The sequence below is a fragment of the Oncorhynchus kisutch genome, linkage group LG16, assembly GCF_002021735.2.
Source record: "Oncorhynchus kisutch isolate 150728-3 linkage group LG16, Okis_V2, whole genome shotgun sequence".
Lineage (NCBI taxonomy): Eukaryota > Metazoa > Chordata > Actinopteri > Salmoniformes > Salmonidae > Oncorhynchus > Oncorhynchus kisutch.
Genome location: NC_034189.2, coordinates 40,531,286 through 40,546,814, shown reverse-complemented (window position 1 = coordinate 40,546,814; position 15,529 = coordinate 40,531,286). Strand labels below are relative to the sequence as shown.

At 44.4% G+C, this 15,529-nt stretch overlaps 2 protein-coding genes across 3 annotated transcripts in view; one reads left to right on the top strand and one right to left on the bottom strand.

The window, feature by feature from the left end:
- The first annotated feature begins 3,535 nt into the window (after nt 1–3,535).
- On the top strand, nt 3,536–9,437 carry LOC109906700 (ras-related protein ralB-B-like). 2 transcript variants are annotated; one of them, XM_020504549.2, is made up of 5 exons: nt 3,536–3,666; nt 5,055–5,230; nt 5,421–5,629; nt 6,960–7,137; nt 7,373–9,437. In XM_020504549.2, exons 2-5 carry the CDS (start codon nt 5,117–5,119, stop codon nt 7,481–7,483), a joined length of 612 nt encoding a protein of 203 aa, XP_020360138.1. In that variant the 5' UTR covers nt 3,536–3,666; nt 5,055–5,116; the 3' UTR covers nt 7,484–9,437. The 2 variants fall into 2 exon arrangements, with proteins under 2 accessions (XP_020360138.1, XP_031648241.1); XM_031792381.1 differs by having other exon boundaries at nt 3,538–3,583.
- A 1,277-nt stretch (nt 9,438–10,714) lies between these two features.
- Nucleotides 10,715–15,529, bottom strand: part of LOC109906697 (tyrosine-protein phosphatase non-receptor type 4) — a 43,074-nt gene continuing 38,259 nt past the window's right edge. Inside the window, exon 26 of the mRNA XM_020504546.2 lies at nt 10,715–14,331. Coding sequence (XP_020360135.2) covers nt 13,585–14,331 — 747 coding nt within the window. The 3' untranslated portion in view covers nt 10,715–13,584. The remainder of the gene's footprint in view (nt 14,332–15,529) is intronic.

Here is a 15,529-nt window from a genome sequence, read left to right as displayed (position 1 = left end):
TGCCTTCCAGGCCACCTCTCCAGCTGACTGCCAGGCCACCTCTCGAGCTGACTGCCAGGCCACCTCTCCAACTGCTTTCGAGTTCATCTCTCCAACTGCTTTCCAGGCCACCTCTCCAACTGTCTTCCAGGCCAGCTGTCCAACTGACCATATGTGACATTCCAGGCCTTGTCAAAACAGGTGACACAACACTCACCTATATACTGGCTGGGTTCAGATGCACTGGCATTTGGCCATACAACCCTGATATATTTCAGGAATGTGACTATTTCAGGAATGTGACTGTGCACCCTCACTTATCACTGACCGTCCTGCTCCAGCTGACACACTGGTTTTGCCAGCTGCCTCCCAGCTCACCTCTTCAGACACCCCTTAGGCCAATTTGCCCACTGTGCCCACAGCTTTCCAGGCCACCTCTCCAACTGACCATATATAACATTCCAGGCCTTGTCAAAACAGGTGCCACAACACCCACCGATGTACTGGCTGGGTTCAGGTGCACTGGCATTTGGCCATACAACCCTGATATATTTCAGGAATGTGACTTTGCACCCTCACTTGTCACTGATAGAACTGCTCCAGCTGACAAGTTGGTCTTGCCAGCTGCCTCCCAGGTCACCTCTTCAGAGACCTCTCAGGCTACTGTGCCCACTGTACCCACAGCTATCCAAGCCACCTCTCCAGCTACCTTCCTGGCCAACTCTCCAGCTGCCTTCCCACCCACCTCTCCAGCTGCCTTCCAGGACACCTCTACTACTGCCTTCCAGGCCCCTCTCCAACTGCCTCCCAGGCCACACCTCCAGATGCCTCCCAGGCCTGCTCTCCATCTGCCTTCCAGGGCACCTCTCCGGCTGACTGCCAGGCCACCTCTCCGGCTGACTGCCAGGCCACCTCTCCGGCTGACTGCCAGGCCACCTCTCCGGCTGACTGCCAGGCCACCTCTCCGGCTGACTGCCAGGCCACCTCTCCGGCTGACTGCCAGGCCACCTCTCCGGCTGACTGCCAGGCCACCTCTCCGGCTGACTGCCAGGCCACCTCTCCGGCTGACTGCCAGGACACCTCTCCCCAACTGCTTTCCAGTTCATCTCTCCAACTGCTTTCCAGGCCACCTCTCCAACTGTCTTCCAGGCCAGTTCTCCAACTGACCATATGTGACATTCCAGGCCTTGTCAAAACAGGTGACACAACACTCTCCTATATACTGGCTGGGTTCAGATGCACTGGCATTTGGCCATACAACCCTGATATATTTCAGGAATGTGACTATTTCAGGAATGTGACTTTGCACCCTCACTTATCACTGACCGTCCTGCTCCAGCTGACACACTGGTTTTTGCCAGCTGCCTCCCAGCTCACCTCAGGCCAATTTTCCCACTGTGCCCACAACTATCCAGGCCACCTCTCCAGCTGCCTCCCAGGTCACCTCTCCAGCTGCCTCCCAAGTCACCTCTCCAGCTGCCTCCCAGGTTACCTCTTCAGCTGCCTCCCAGGTTACCTCTTCAGCTGCCTCCCAGGTCACCCCTCCAGCTGCCTCCCTGTTCAACTCTCCTACTGCTTTCCAGGCCACCTCTCCAACTGCCTTCCAGGCCAGCTCTCCAACTGACCATATATAACATTCCAGACCTTGTCATAACAGGTGCCACAACACCCACCAATGTACTGGCTGGGTTCAGGTGCACTGGCATTTGGCCATACAACCCTGATATATTTCAGGAATGTGACTTTGCACACTCACTTATCACTGGTCGTCCTGCTCCAGCTGACACACTGGTCTTGCCACCTGACTTCCAGGCCACCTCTTCAGCGGACATCCAGGCCACCTCTCCAGCTGCATTCCAGGCTACCTCTCAAACTGCCTTCCAGGCCACTTCTCCAACAGCCTTCCAGGCCACTTCTCCAACTGTCTTCCAGGCCACTTCTCCAACAGCCTTCCAGGCCACTTCTCCAACTGCTTTCCAGGCCACTTCTCCAACTGTCTTCCAGGCCACTTCTCCAACAGCCTTCCAGGCCACTTCTCCAACTGCTTTCCAGGCCACTTCTCCAACTGCTTTCCAGGCCACTTCTCCAACTGCCTTCCAGGCCACTTCTCCAACTGCCTTCCAGGCCACTTCTCCAACTGCCTTCCAGGCCACTTCTCCAACTGCCTTCCAGGCCACTTCTCCAACTGTCTTCCAGGCCACTTCTCCAACTGCCTTCCAGGCCACTTCTCCAACTGCCTTCCAGGCCACTTCTCCAACTGCCTTCCAGGCCACTTCTCCAACTGCCTTCCAGGCCACTTCTCCAACTGCCTTCCAGGCCACTTCTCCAACTGCCTTCCAGGCCACTTCTCCAACTGCCTTCCAGGCCACCTCTCCAGCTGCCTTCCAGGCCACCTCTCCAGCTGCCTTCCAGGCCACCTCTCCAGTCACCTCAGAGGACAACTCCCCACATGTATCAGGCTGTGGCTGGGAAACACCTTGTTACCCTTCTAATATCAATCCAGTTGATGTACGCCCCTTCCCAAAAACAGGGCCCCGGAAAATTACAACAAGGGGTAGGAAGAGGAGAAAAACTGTGATTTTGACAGATACACCCATCAAGCAGGCACTGGTTAAAAAAGTCTCACAGACACACACCACAAACATTCAGGTGTAGGTGTTTAGTTTAGCCTAGTTGTTGTACGGTTGAGAAATACAATTTAGAGGGTAAAATAATACATTTGATTATTTAAGTGTATTATTATCTCTGCCATACAAAATGTTAAACATGGCAACGTTGCTCTCATGTTCTCAATAAAGGTGTTTAATAATTAGTCGCATGTCATGATTTATGCACTTTTCATTCTGTTACAATTCACCCCAAGCACTGTTACTAACCTAGACCATTGGGTAAATTGTAACACTTCACGATTTGTATTTAAGACAACACCGTGCATTTGTAATTTGATTGACATATATAATAACCACACCAATTTGTAAAGGACAGCTGAAGGTTGTTTGTGTCAAGTTTCAAATAGACCTCCATAAACAATCTCTGAGAAACTGACGAAAAGGTGAAAAGTGTTACAACCATCCCGTCTCCTCTACTCTATACATCAAAAGCATGCAGCAAACAAAGGCATAATTGTCACAATAAAAGTTGAATGATGGGCGTTTTTCAGGCAGAGTTTTAATGCTAGTTCACCTGCGCACAGTTTCGGGGCCGGTTTGATTTTATAAAGGGAAAAATGCATATGTATGGTGAGCGCCAAGTTTCTAAATATTAGTTGTTGTTTTTTTACATGCAGTCTTCAAAAATGGCGCATGCCATTCGAACAGTCATACTACTTGGATTTCCAACTCGGGAACTCGGGCCTCTTTCTAGAGCTCCGACTTTCCGATGTGAAAATCACTGACACCATGATTTGGTTTTTACCTCGGCATCAGTTATTCAACGTCGCCATGACATCGCCTACAAGTGTTATCGGAGAGAAACCGTCTTAGCCCATCTTGTTCATATTGTACTGTCTTTGATGGCACAATTCCATATGACATCACATCCTGTTCATAGAACGTTTTTTTCACACGACGTCCGGGAGTGGTCAAAATATCCGCATTTGCGGCTGGTAAGTGAATCTTGTCCTCTACTTCAGCGTTCCCATGGTGTATACCGGATAACAGCCAAGAAATACACCAAACGCATTACGAGGTGAGACGTTTGCTATCTCAATGCACTTTTGTAGAAGTATGTTCAAGTGGAAATCGATATCAGAAAGCGGGGTTTGATTTATATTTGATCTTGGTCAAACATACCGAAGTTTGCGCTAACGTCTTTTGATTGACAGATTCTCATCCAATATTCGGTTGACCACAGTGTTCTAATTTGTATATATCCAATCGAGAGCTGCTCCTTGAGAGAAAGTGGCGGGTCTAGAAAAGTAGCAGGAAGAAAGTATCAGAACTCTAAAATCAAATTAAAAATAAATCTATTTTGATTTTGGCAGGGGTGCAATTTTCACTGGGGAAAGGGGAGACATGACAGTTTTATCTTTGGAATGTGATACAAAACACGGCAACGGTATAATGTCCCCCCCCAAACATAAGTTCTGCCAAAGTTGGATTTTGGGGCAGTAGTTAGGGCACTTAAAAGAGGCATGTATTTAGCTGCATTGTATTTAAAATAACTTTTGGCTATGGGGAAGTTCTGGTCTTATAGTTCCGGAGAACAGTGTTTTATTATGCTTTTAGTTTCTGTTTTGGAACTAATAACAATAAGGCCTATTACATTGTGGGAAAGTTTTCTCTGGTCTTGTAGGAATACATTGTTTATATATATATTTTTTATAATTCATATTTGGATCCTCATTACATTTTGCAGCAGCTACACTAGACATGATGCCTTCATTCAGTTGATGACATGAGGTTCTCACACACTTTTCTTCTTCTGCTTTCCACTCTTGTTGTTGTATGCTTGATTTATACATCAATTTCATGATCTACTGATATCATTCCTTCAGATTATTTTAACTATGGTCCTTGCTATCTGGGGTCCTTGGGATGTCTCTACTCTATAAACATTTTAAATGTTGCTCCATAAAAATGTTAAATGTTGGGGGGGGGGGGGGGGGTGCTCAGCAAACAAAGACACGCTTCAACAGAGGACAAACACACTTTTTTTACGTAGCGACTGCATAGCGAGTCGGAGGCTCATTTAAAAAATGCTGTCCGCACTCAACTCTGTGGAGGAGGTACTTGGCTAGGCACATGTTTGCTTCATTTCCCAACCTATTGGCTGTGAAGGTGTGTACTGAATGCAGTAGGCTAGGCCTACATCATTTTGCCCTAGAAGGCTGCCACACCACTACTGAACTCATTAATGAAATTATAGGGGTCAGCCTATGTTTCAGTCAGCTGCCATTTTGAGATGGGCTGTTTTTGTCAACCTTTTAGGTCCATGTGGATCTGTTTTGACATTAGATGTACATGCATATACAAAACCATGCCTTCTTTTTCTGGACACTTTTTTTTGCAACTTTTAAAATATGTTTTAATGTGTTAGTTTTATTGGCTAATTGACATGTTTGTGTCCAACTGTAGGAAGTTCTGGTGGAGGTGGTTTCTGTTAGTATAGTAGCTGCAGACAGTGTCCAAATCCAAAGATGTCTACCGGAAAGAGTAAGAACCAGAGCTCTCTGGTGCTGCACAAGGTGATCATGGTGGGAAGTGGCGGTGTCGGCAAGTCAGCCCTCACTCTGCAGTTCATGTATGATGAGGTAAGCGCGATAAGTCTGGTCCTTACCAGACTCCGTACATTGCTCCCTTTGTAGAATGTGGTCTGGATGCCCAGGCTAAAGAGACTTGGGCAAGCCACCACTCAAACCTCCAATGCTGCTTTTCCATTGAAAAGAGTTTACGATTCTGTAAATAAAATAATTCCCTTCCTCACTCCTTCCCTTCTCCTAGTTTGTGGAGGATTACGAGCCCACCAAGGCAGACAGCTACAGGAAGAAGGTGGTGCTGGATGGAGAGGAGGTCCAGATCGACATCCTCGACACAGCTGGACAGGAGGACTATGCTGCCATCAGAGACAACTACTTCCGGAGCGGAGAGGGCTTCCTGCTAGTCTTCTCCATCACCGAACATGAGTCGTTCACCGCCACCTCAGAGTTCCGGTACGTCCACTCTGATAGGCCGATTTATAGTACATCAAACGCATGATCAACTGACAAATAACAGGCTATGCCTTACCCATGTACAATATAAGGCCAGGACCACATGACCTGACCAGGACATATTCTGGCTATATACTTGTATATAGTTAGAACATTTAGTGCTTTATATAAACTTTAAGCCATTCAGGAACATTCACTGTCTTCTTGATAAGCAACTCCAGTGTAGATTTGGCCTTGTGTTTTAAGTTATTGTCCTGCTAAAAGGTGAATTCATCTCCCAGTGTTTGGTGGAAAGCAGACTGAACCAGGTTTTCCTCTAGGCTTTTGCCCTGTGCTTAGCTCCATTCCATGTATTTCTTTAATCCTGAACAACCTCTTAATGTTACAAGCATACCCATTAAAATGATGCAGCCACCACTATGCTTGAAAATGGTACTCTGTAATGTGTTGTATTGGATTTGCCCCAAATATGACACTTTGTATTCAGGACAAAAAGTGAATTGCTTTGCCACATTCTTTGCCGTTTTACTTTAGTGCCTTGTTGCAAACCGAATGCATGTTTTAGAATATTTGTATTTTGTACAGGCTTCCTTCTATTCACCCTGGCCGTTGGTTGATTCAGTGTTTGAAATTCACTGCTTGACTTAGTGATCTTACAGATAATTGTATGTGTGGGGTATAGAGATGAGGTAGTCATTCAGAAATCCCGTTAAACACTATTGCACACAGAGTGAGTCCATGCAAATTATTTTGGGACTTGTTAAGCACATGTTTACTCCTGAACTTATTTAGACTTGCCATAACAAAGGGATTGAGTCAATAAGTATTCCACACTTTTTAGCTTTTCATTTTTTATTAATTTGTTAATTTCTAAAAACAATTCCACGTTGACATTTAGGGGGTATTGTGTGTAGGCCAGTGACATTAAATCTCAATTAAATAAATGTTCAATTCAGGCTGTAAGTCAAGTGGTGTGTAAAGATGTGTTTTTGGTCATGTAATCACAAGGCAATAAACGTGTTAATATTAGTTGGCAGGCGTCTTTACGGCAACATTGTGTTTTGATGTATTTCTGATACTTTTCCCCCATCTGTTTATCCAGAAATCAAGGCCTTTACTTATGCCATAAAATAAAAAAGTAGACCCTAAGCTTTCATTTGACACCTCATTTGATATGCTCCTATGTACTTCATGTTGGTGCTCGTGGGTCTTTTTTAGATGTAAATGCCCAGACCTAAAAATACAGCTCCACACTGCTAATTACACCCCAACAGTGTTTAGATCCAACTGGTTCTTCATCAGGACTAATGTATTATACGGGTCTTCCTAGGGAGCAGATTATGCGGGTGAAAGCAGAGAACGATACCATCCCTCTGTTGGTGGTGGGGAACAAGTCTGATCTGGAGGACCGCAGGCAGGTGTCGTTGGACGAGGTCCGGGCCAAGGCAGAGGAGTGGGGGGTGCAGTACGTGGAGACCTCAGCCAAGACACGAGCCAACGTTGACAAGGTATGTAACCAAACTTAAACATATGGTGCACTTCGCTACAGTAGGACTAGAAACAATACACCATGTAATTTCTTACTTAGGATTTCTACATTTTTAGATGGGGGGGGGGGGGGGGAAATGTTTCAAGACATGGGATATCAGAAATGACAAGCAAGCATGATTTAAAAACAACCTTTACAGTAAATCAACTTTCAATATAACTATATGGCTGAAATAATAACTTCATTCTTTTCAGGTGTTCTTTGATCTTATGAGGGAGGTGCGAAAAAAGAAAATGTCAGAGAGTAAAGACAAGGGTGGAAAAGAAGGCAAGATCAAGAAGGCTTTCAAATGTTGTCTGCTTTGATCTAGACCAAACCTTTCAGTCAGACACACAGAGCCAAACCAGACCAGAGCCTCCGCAGCACAGTGGCATTAGGACATACTGTAACAAAATGTTTTGAAACCTTTTGCAATGGGGGGGGGGGGGGGGTGCGTTTCTTATTGGACAATATTTTATGTCTCCCTTTGGAGCATTTTCTACAGTTTCTTGTCTACTGAACACAACCCAGATCTACAGATCCTTCCCACTGAACTGAGCCTTCTGCCTTTAACACACGCATATCAAATCCATGTACAATACCTCTCACATTGTGGCAGTCAGAGGGGTGGCCTTATCACTAACCTATGTTAGTTATGCAAACCATCCTTTGTGCCACTGTTGGGGACTGTTTAGATGAAGTGCCTCAACATTGATCGTGAATATATAGGTTATGATCGCAGACAATCACTCACGCGCACACTACTTAAATATGGCCTTGGTTTGATACTCACTTGTAGGAATAAGTAGCCTCATCACCAAGATAAATTGGCTATGCTGTTTGATGTCTTACTGTTTGCATTGCAATCAATTTTATATTCCTACTTCCACTACTACACTATTTTTTTTATTTATGGTCCACTGCATGAAAATCAGTCAGATTATTAAGTCACTTTATTCATAATCCAACATATTATCCACATGTACAATCCAACATGTACTATATCCACATGATATATAGAACCAGTCAAAAGTTTGGACACACCTACTCATTCAAGGGTTTTTCTTTCTTTTTCATATTTTCTACATTGTAGAATAATAGTGAAGACATCAAAACTATGAAATGACACATTCATTCATGTAGTAACCCAAAAAGTGTTAAACAAATCCAAATATATTTTAGATTCTTCAAAGTAGCCACCCTTTGCCTTGATGACAGCTTTGCACACTCTTGGCATTCTCTCAACCATCTTCACCTGGAATGCTTTTCCAACAGTCTTGAAGGAGTTTCCACATGCTGAGCACTTGTTGGCTGCTTTTCCTTCACTCTGCGGTCCAATTTATCCCAAACCATCTCAATTGAGTTGAGGTTGGGGGATTATGGAGGCCTGGTTATCTGATACAGCACTCATCACTCTCCTTGGTGTAATAGTTCTTACACAGCCTGGAGGTGTGTTGGGTCATTGTCCTGTTGAAAAACAAATGATAGTCCCACTAAGCGCAAACCAGATGGGATGGTGTGGTAGCCATGCTGGTTAAGTGTGTTTTGAATTTGAAATACATCAGACAGTGTCACATCACACCACCACCTCCATGCTTCACGGTGGGAACCACATATGTGGAGATCATCCGTTCGCCTACTCTGCGTCTCACAAAGACGCGGCGGTTGGAACCTAAAATCTCAAAGTTGGCCTCATCAGACCAAAGGACTGATTTCCACTGGTCTAATGTCCATTGCTCGTGTTTCTTAGCCCAAGCAAATCTCTTCTTCTTATTGGTGTCCTTTAGTAGTGGTTTCTTTGCAGCAATTTGACCATGAAGGCCTGATTCATGCAGTCTCCTCTGAACAGTTGATGTTGAGATGTCGGTTACTTGAACTCTGAGAAGGACGCATTAAGAAGGAAGGAAATTCCACAAAAAAACTTTTAAACAAGGCACACCTGTTAATTGAAATGCATTCCAGGTGACTACCTCATGCAGCTTTTTTTGGTTAATATTATTTCCTAGTTTTGATGTCTTCATTATTATTCTACAATGTAGTAAATAGTAAAAATAAAGAAACCCTGAAATGAGTAGGTGTCAACTTTAGACAGGTACTTTTTTTTGTGAACACGTTGACTGCACTTTTTCAACACAAAAATGTCAATGTTTCAGTGTTGCCTTTCTAATTCTACACTTGAAACTGAAGCATTAACCTAAATTACTGTTTGTATGCACACTTATTATGGGTTATATTCAAACTGTTTTTTTGTTGCCAAATAAAGTTCTCTTTTGTAATGAATTTGCAGTGGGCTCAGTGTTTTAAAGTAGCCCCTATACATCCTAAATTTAAATGGAATTGACCCCAACCCTGCTGTCCAACTTCTGGGTCTGTCATCTCCTGAGTGTCTGTCTTATCAGTTGCCAGTCATTCAAGGTCAAAGGTGCTGTTCAAAATGTGCTTGAAAAGAGTGCGGTAAGGAATTATGTCCTTGTCAGATGTTGCTGGTGTGGTTTGACTAGTGCCTTTGTGTTTGAGGGCAGCAGAGCACCAAAAGGTTTTATGTTTATGAGTGTCGTAAAACACCATTCCAGTGCTGTTCAACTTGACTTTGAATTAATGGCCGACAGAGGCCTTATGTGGCCTTCAGTCTGTTAACACTGTTGCAAAGCAGCAGGACAGGGTCATATCCATTAGTGCATATTGTAGCAAACCATTTTTGCTGCATAAAACTAAACCAAACTAAAGCCTCTCTTATTGGACAAGTCTAGGTAGTTCCTCCCTGTTTTAGCCTGTTTTCTTCCGTTTGGTGCATACGATCCAGGTCAGCCTTAGATCCAGTAGCACACGGATGGCATGTCCCATTGACGGCTGGCTAACCTCTTCCCACGCCCCCAAGTACATCCTATCTCACTGACACTCTACAACACCTATGGCCTGAGAAACCTCAACTAGTTCTGAAGACCCTTCTAGCTTGGCAAGAGAGCCCTCTACTGACTCAAGTCACTCAACACAGCATAAGAGACAAGCCACATCTTCATCAGACCTATAGCCTCTGTAGATGTCAGGATTTTTCCAATATAATGTCCTGCGGTCAGAGAGGAATACAATACAACATCTTTGCTGTAGCCTAGTTGAGTTGTTTGCCTCAGGATCATCAGCCATAGCAGTCTGAAACTGAACACTAGGTGGAGGCAAAGAGTCTTGATAGAAAGGCAAGAATAATTTTTGTTTCCTTCTGCTGAACATGGACAACTAGGTGTGTCTCAACAGTAGAGAGGGGGGTGCTGAGCGTGTGACTGATACAGCCTGACTCCACTCCTTCCAGCTGACTGCCCTAATCTGACCTGGCTATTAGTGTTACTGTATACATACTATTGCCACATCATAGAAAAGACTGTATACAGTAGAAATAGAATGGGCAGAATTCTGATTCAATGGTTGTTGATTCTATGGTGGTTGTTGCTGCAGTGTTGAATCTAGAATGGTGAATGTGGAAAGGCAAACGAGGCAGTGTTGGTGCTGGGTACATATTCACAGTCAAGGCATAGAAAGAAAGGACCATGTCAACAAAAAAATACAGCAGAAATGAGACTTTACTTACAGTACATTGGCACTTCACTGACATGATATGGCTCCTATTTACAACAAAAACACAGAGCATGGCGCAGACCAGGCAGAGCCCATTGAGACACAATTGAGAATCTGATATTTACCTGCATTTACAAGCACAGTAGTATGAAAAATATTTCCCCTCAAAAGTCAAATTGTACATCCCTTACGTTTTCGAGCAACTAAAAGACTGATATGGATACATTCAATTTCTGTACAGCTTCACCACAAACATTACATTTGTACATCGTCCTGATTGATCTTGAAATATATTTCACTAGTTCACAGATGAAGCTTATATTTACATCACAGTTGTGCAGAATGTTGTACTATTACTAAGTGATGATGACGATGATCAGGTAGAAAAGCATTGCGCATTAAAAACCAAACATATGATCCAGGTTTCCCTTGAAAAAGAGGTGTTGGACCTTGAATGGGACAACCTGGTAAAATAAACATTCCAGTGCCTCAGTCTATTTCATGGTGAAGTGATAGACACAGTCTAAGTCCCAAATGGCTCCCTATCTAGTGCACAACTTTGGGCCAGAGCCCAGTCAAAAAGTAGTGCACTACATAGGGAATAGGGTGCCATTTGGGATGCAGAGGGTGAGCGATCTGATTGGGCCAAAGTTCCCCAACGCACAACAGCTTTTGTAAACACACAGACTTTCAGTAGATACACATCCTTTTTAAATCACAAAACTAACTCACGAACCATTGTAAACATTGTCAGCGAGGTACTGCGTAAACCCACTGCAGAAGTATCAGCGACATGTTTGACCAAGCCAACCAAGCCAGCTTTCTGATTTCAAAAGCACAATCACATTCATTCAACCAGAAATCATGGGAAGAATTGTCAAAAAAATAACAGTATTAATGGTGATTCATTAATCTATTAGTCAGTGTACAGAGCTTCATGTTGCCCGTCCCAACTCTTTCCGCCCCCACTGGACTTAAGTAGAGGACTTTTACACAGCATACATCTATTGCAATGCTTTCCCATAACAATACTTTCTAAATCCAGAAGGACTTTACAGTGGAAAAGTTTTGAACTTTTCTGTTCTTATAAAAATAACTTTGTCTCACATTATTTTAATTTCATTAAGCCTTAATTTATAACATAGTACATTTACACTAGTTACATTACACAAATCTAGATGGCACCATATAGCTTACATGTCCTATAGTGGTGTCTATATCCAACGAAAATTGATAAAATTATATACAATCTAATCATGCATAGCAGCAAATATGCTACATGTTCAGTTGAAAAGTGCTGTCCATTCCCAAGAAGCAAAAAGGGTCTCTTAGAAAAAATATCAGAAGCAAATCTATAGCTTGAGCCTTTTCAACACATGGTTCATTTGAAAACATTTCTTTTTACTCACAAGGCTAAAAACCTATTGGTCCTGAAAGCTCAGTCTTATTATGTAATGTATGTACCGTCTGTATGTACTGTACACCAACAGCCTAAAATCCTGATGTACAGTACCATGGTACCAAAACCCACAATACTCTTATTCAGAGAGCTCTGAATACCTCATATTAAATTTCAAAATCTGATGCAATGACACTTGATAAACCACCTAGGTACTGTACCAACCCAATCCAGCATGGCAAGATCATTCTGTTACAAGCAATAATAAAACCAGCATAAAAATACTACCCAGATTTGGGCTAGTCGTATAGTATCTTGGAGAGACCGATGTAACATCACATGATGAGCCATCTTGAATCAAAGTTGAATAGCTGCCTCAAAAAAAAAAACTGCAACAACACCACCACGTAGTGCCGAGCTCAATGACAGGTAATCAGCTAATGAGATGGTTAAGGAGGCAGGATGCCTCTCCTAACCAGTGGAGGCTGCTGAGTGGAGGACGGCTCATAACAACGACTGGAATAGAGTCAACGGAATGGTATCAAACATGTGGTTTTCCATGTGGTGGATACCATGCCAGTGACTGCACTCCAGCCATTATTATGAGCCGTCCTCCCCTCAGCAGCATCCATTGCACCTAACCTACCCTGCCTTTACCCTGGTTTGGAACACCTTCACAAAGGACTTGGAGCTGTAATAACTTGCACGGGAGATGATTCCAATCTGCAGACTAATAAATATAAAAGCCCATCTGATCGAAACAATCAGACAACCTATAGCCTCAAATGAGGGGAATAATGAGATGATGAGTAGTACCATAGAGTAGAAGTCAGAGCGCTTTACCAGGACCTTACATAGAGGGTCAACCCACTTCTGAACGGATCTTCAGTTGACGACAAATAGTTTTTGACTTAAAAAAGAAAATGGACTCTTAAGTCTATGGAGTAATCAAAGACAGAAAGACTAGTCTGTGAAGAAACCACTGATATGACACTTGGTGATGGCGCACTGACGGGCTGAAAACAAATGTCAGTCCACTTTCCATTGAGTTGTCCTGTTCATTATGAAGGTTTGTCTGAAAGTAATGACACTACAGCAATATAATCCAACCCAGCTACTGTTCTGTTTCTCACTTCTCTCTTGATCCGGCACACTTGCTTTACATCCCAAATTCCAGTTGATCATTGTAACTTCTGCTCTTTTTTTTCTTCTTTCGTTAATTCTCCAAAGTATCACGTTTTGTCGTCATAAAGTGCAACAGTGCTTTGTTTCCCCTCCCAGGCCAGTTTGAGTGGTTGTCGGTAGTTGTCTCCATGGTTGTGACTAGTTTCTCTTGCCAGACTCAAGATGTGGGAAGAAACTATTGTGACTGAGACAATGGGAGACAGACAGACAGGCTGTGGAAGAAGAGGGTGGTGCTTAGGCCCATATGCAGCCGTATGTCAGTCAATCAGTCAGTCAGTCAGTCAGTCCCAGGAGGTCTAAAGCCAACTCTGTCTCTGTCTCTACCTCTGGCTTTGTGGGTGTCAGGGGCTTTGTGGGTGTCAGGGGCTCTACGGGTGTCAGGGGCTCTACGGGTGTCAGGGGCTCTATGGGTGTCAGGGGCTTTGTGGGTGTCAGGGGCTTTGTGGGTGTCAGGGGCTTTGTGGGTGTCAGGGGCTTTGTGGGTGTCAGGGGCTCTACGGGTGTCAGGGGCTTTGTGGGTGTCAGGGGCTCTAAGGGCGTCAAGGGCTTTGTAGGCGTCAGAGACTCTATGGGTTTCAGGGGCTTTATGGGTGTCAGGGGCTCTAAGGTCGTCAAGGGCTTTGTGGGTGTCAGGGGCTCTACGGGTGTCAGGGGCTTTGTGGGTGTCAGGGGCTCTAAGGTCGTCAAGGGCTTTGTAGACGTCAGAGACTCTACGGGTGTCAGGGGCTTTGTGGGTGTCAGGGGCTCTAAGGTCGTCAAGGGCGTTGTAGACGTCAGAGACTCTATGGGTGTCAGGGGCTTTGTGGGTGTCAGGGGCTCTAAGGTCGTCAAGGGCTTTGTAGGCGTCAGAGACTCTACGGGTGTCAGGGGCTTTGTGGGCGTCAGGGGCTCTAAGGTCGTCAAGGGCTTTGTAGGCGTCAGAGACTCTACGGGTGTCAGGAGCTTTGTGGGCGTCAGGGGTTTGACCAGCTCCTCCTCGTACACCTTGAGGATCGCCTCACAGACAAACCTGTACTGGCTCTGGAAGCAAACAGAGCAAAGAGCCCGAGGTTAAATAAGAGTGAACAGTACTGATAACACCAACGACATAGAGTAACTAGATTCAGCCTAAACAGCAGAAACATAGCTTAGGCCAACACATTCCTCTCTTGATAGATGCGCTAGAATTATACACAAAAATCTAAATTTGTTAGTATTTTTTTCCAGACCTCAAATTGTCTTCGGATGTGATTTAGGCATTGAAATGAATTTCTGTTGTTTGTCTATGAATAATTGTAATATTGACAGTTAAAAACTGAAGAAAAAAATTCACAGAGAAAATGAAATTCAGACCCCGTAGAATTTTTCATGTACCAGTATATTACCAGGTATATTGACAGATAATCCATAAACTCAGCAAAAAAAGAAACGTCCTCTCACTGTCAACTGCGTTTATTTTCAGCAAACTTTTTTTCTGTAAATATTTGTATGAACATAACAAGATTCAACAACTGAGACATAAACTGAACAAGCTCCACAGACATGTGACTAACAGAAATTGAATAATGTGTCCCTGAACAAAGGGGGGTGGTCAAAATCAAAAGTAACAGTCAGTATCTGGTGTGGCCACCAGCTGCATTAAGTACTGCAGTGCATCTCCTCCTCATGGACTGCACTAGATTTGCCAGTTCTTGCTGTGAGATGTTACCCCACTCTTCCACCAAGGCACCTGCAAGCTCCTGGACATTTCTGGGGGGAATGGCCCTAGCCCTCACCCTCCGATCCAACAGGTCCCAGACATGCTCAATGGGATTGAGATCCGGGCTCTTCGCTGGCCATGGCAGAACACTGACCTTCCTGTCCTGCAGGAAATCACGCACAGAACGAGCAGTATGGCTGGTGGCATTGTCATGCTGGATGGTCATGTCAGGATGAGCCTGCAGGAAGGGTACCACATGAGGGAGGAGGATGTCTTCCCTGTAACGCACAGCGTGGAGATTGCTTGCAATCGCAACAAGCTCAGTCCGATGATGCTGTGACACACCACGCACCAGACCATGACGGACCCTCCACCAAATCGATCCCGCTCCAGAGTACAGGCCTTGGTGTAACGCTCATTCCTTCGACGATAAACGCGAATCCGACCATCATCTCTGGTGAGACAAAACCGCGACTTGTCAGTGAAGAGCAGTTTTTGCCAGTCCTGTCTGGTCCAGCGACGGGTTTGTGCCCATAGGCG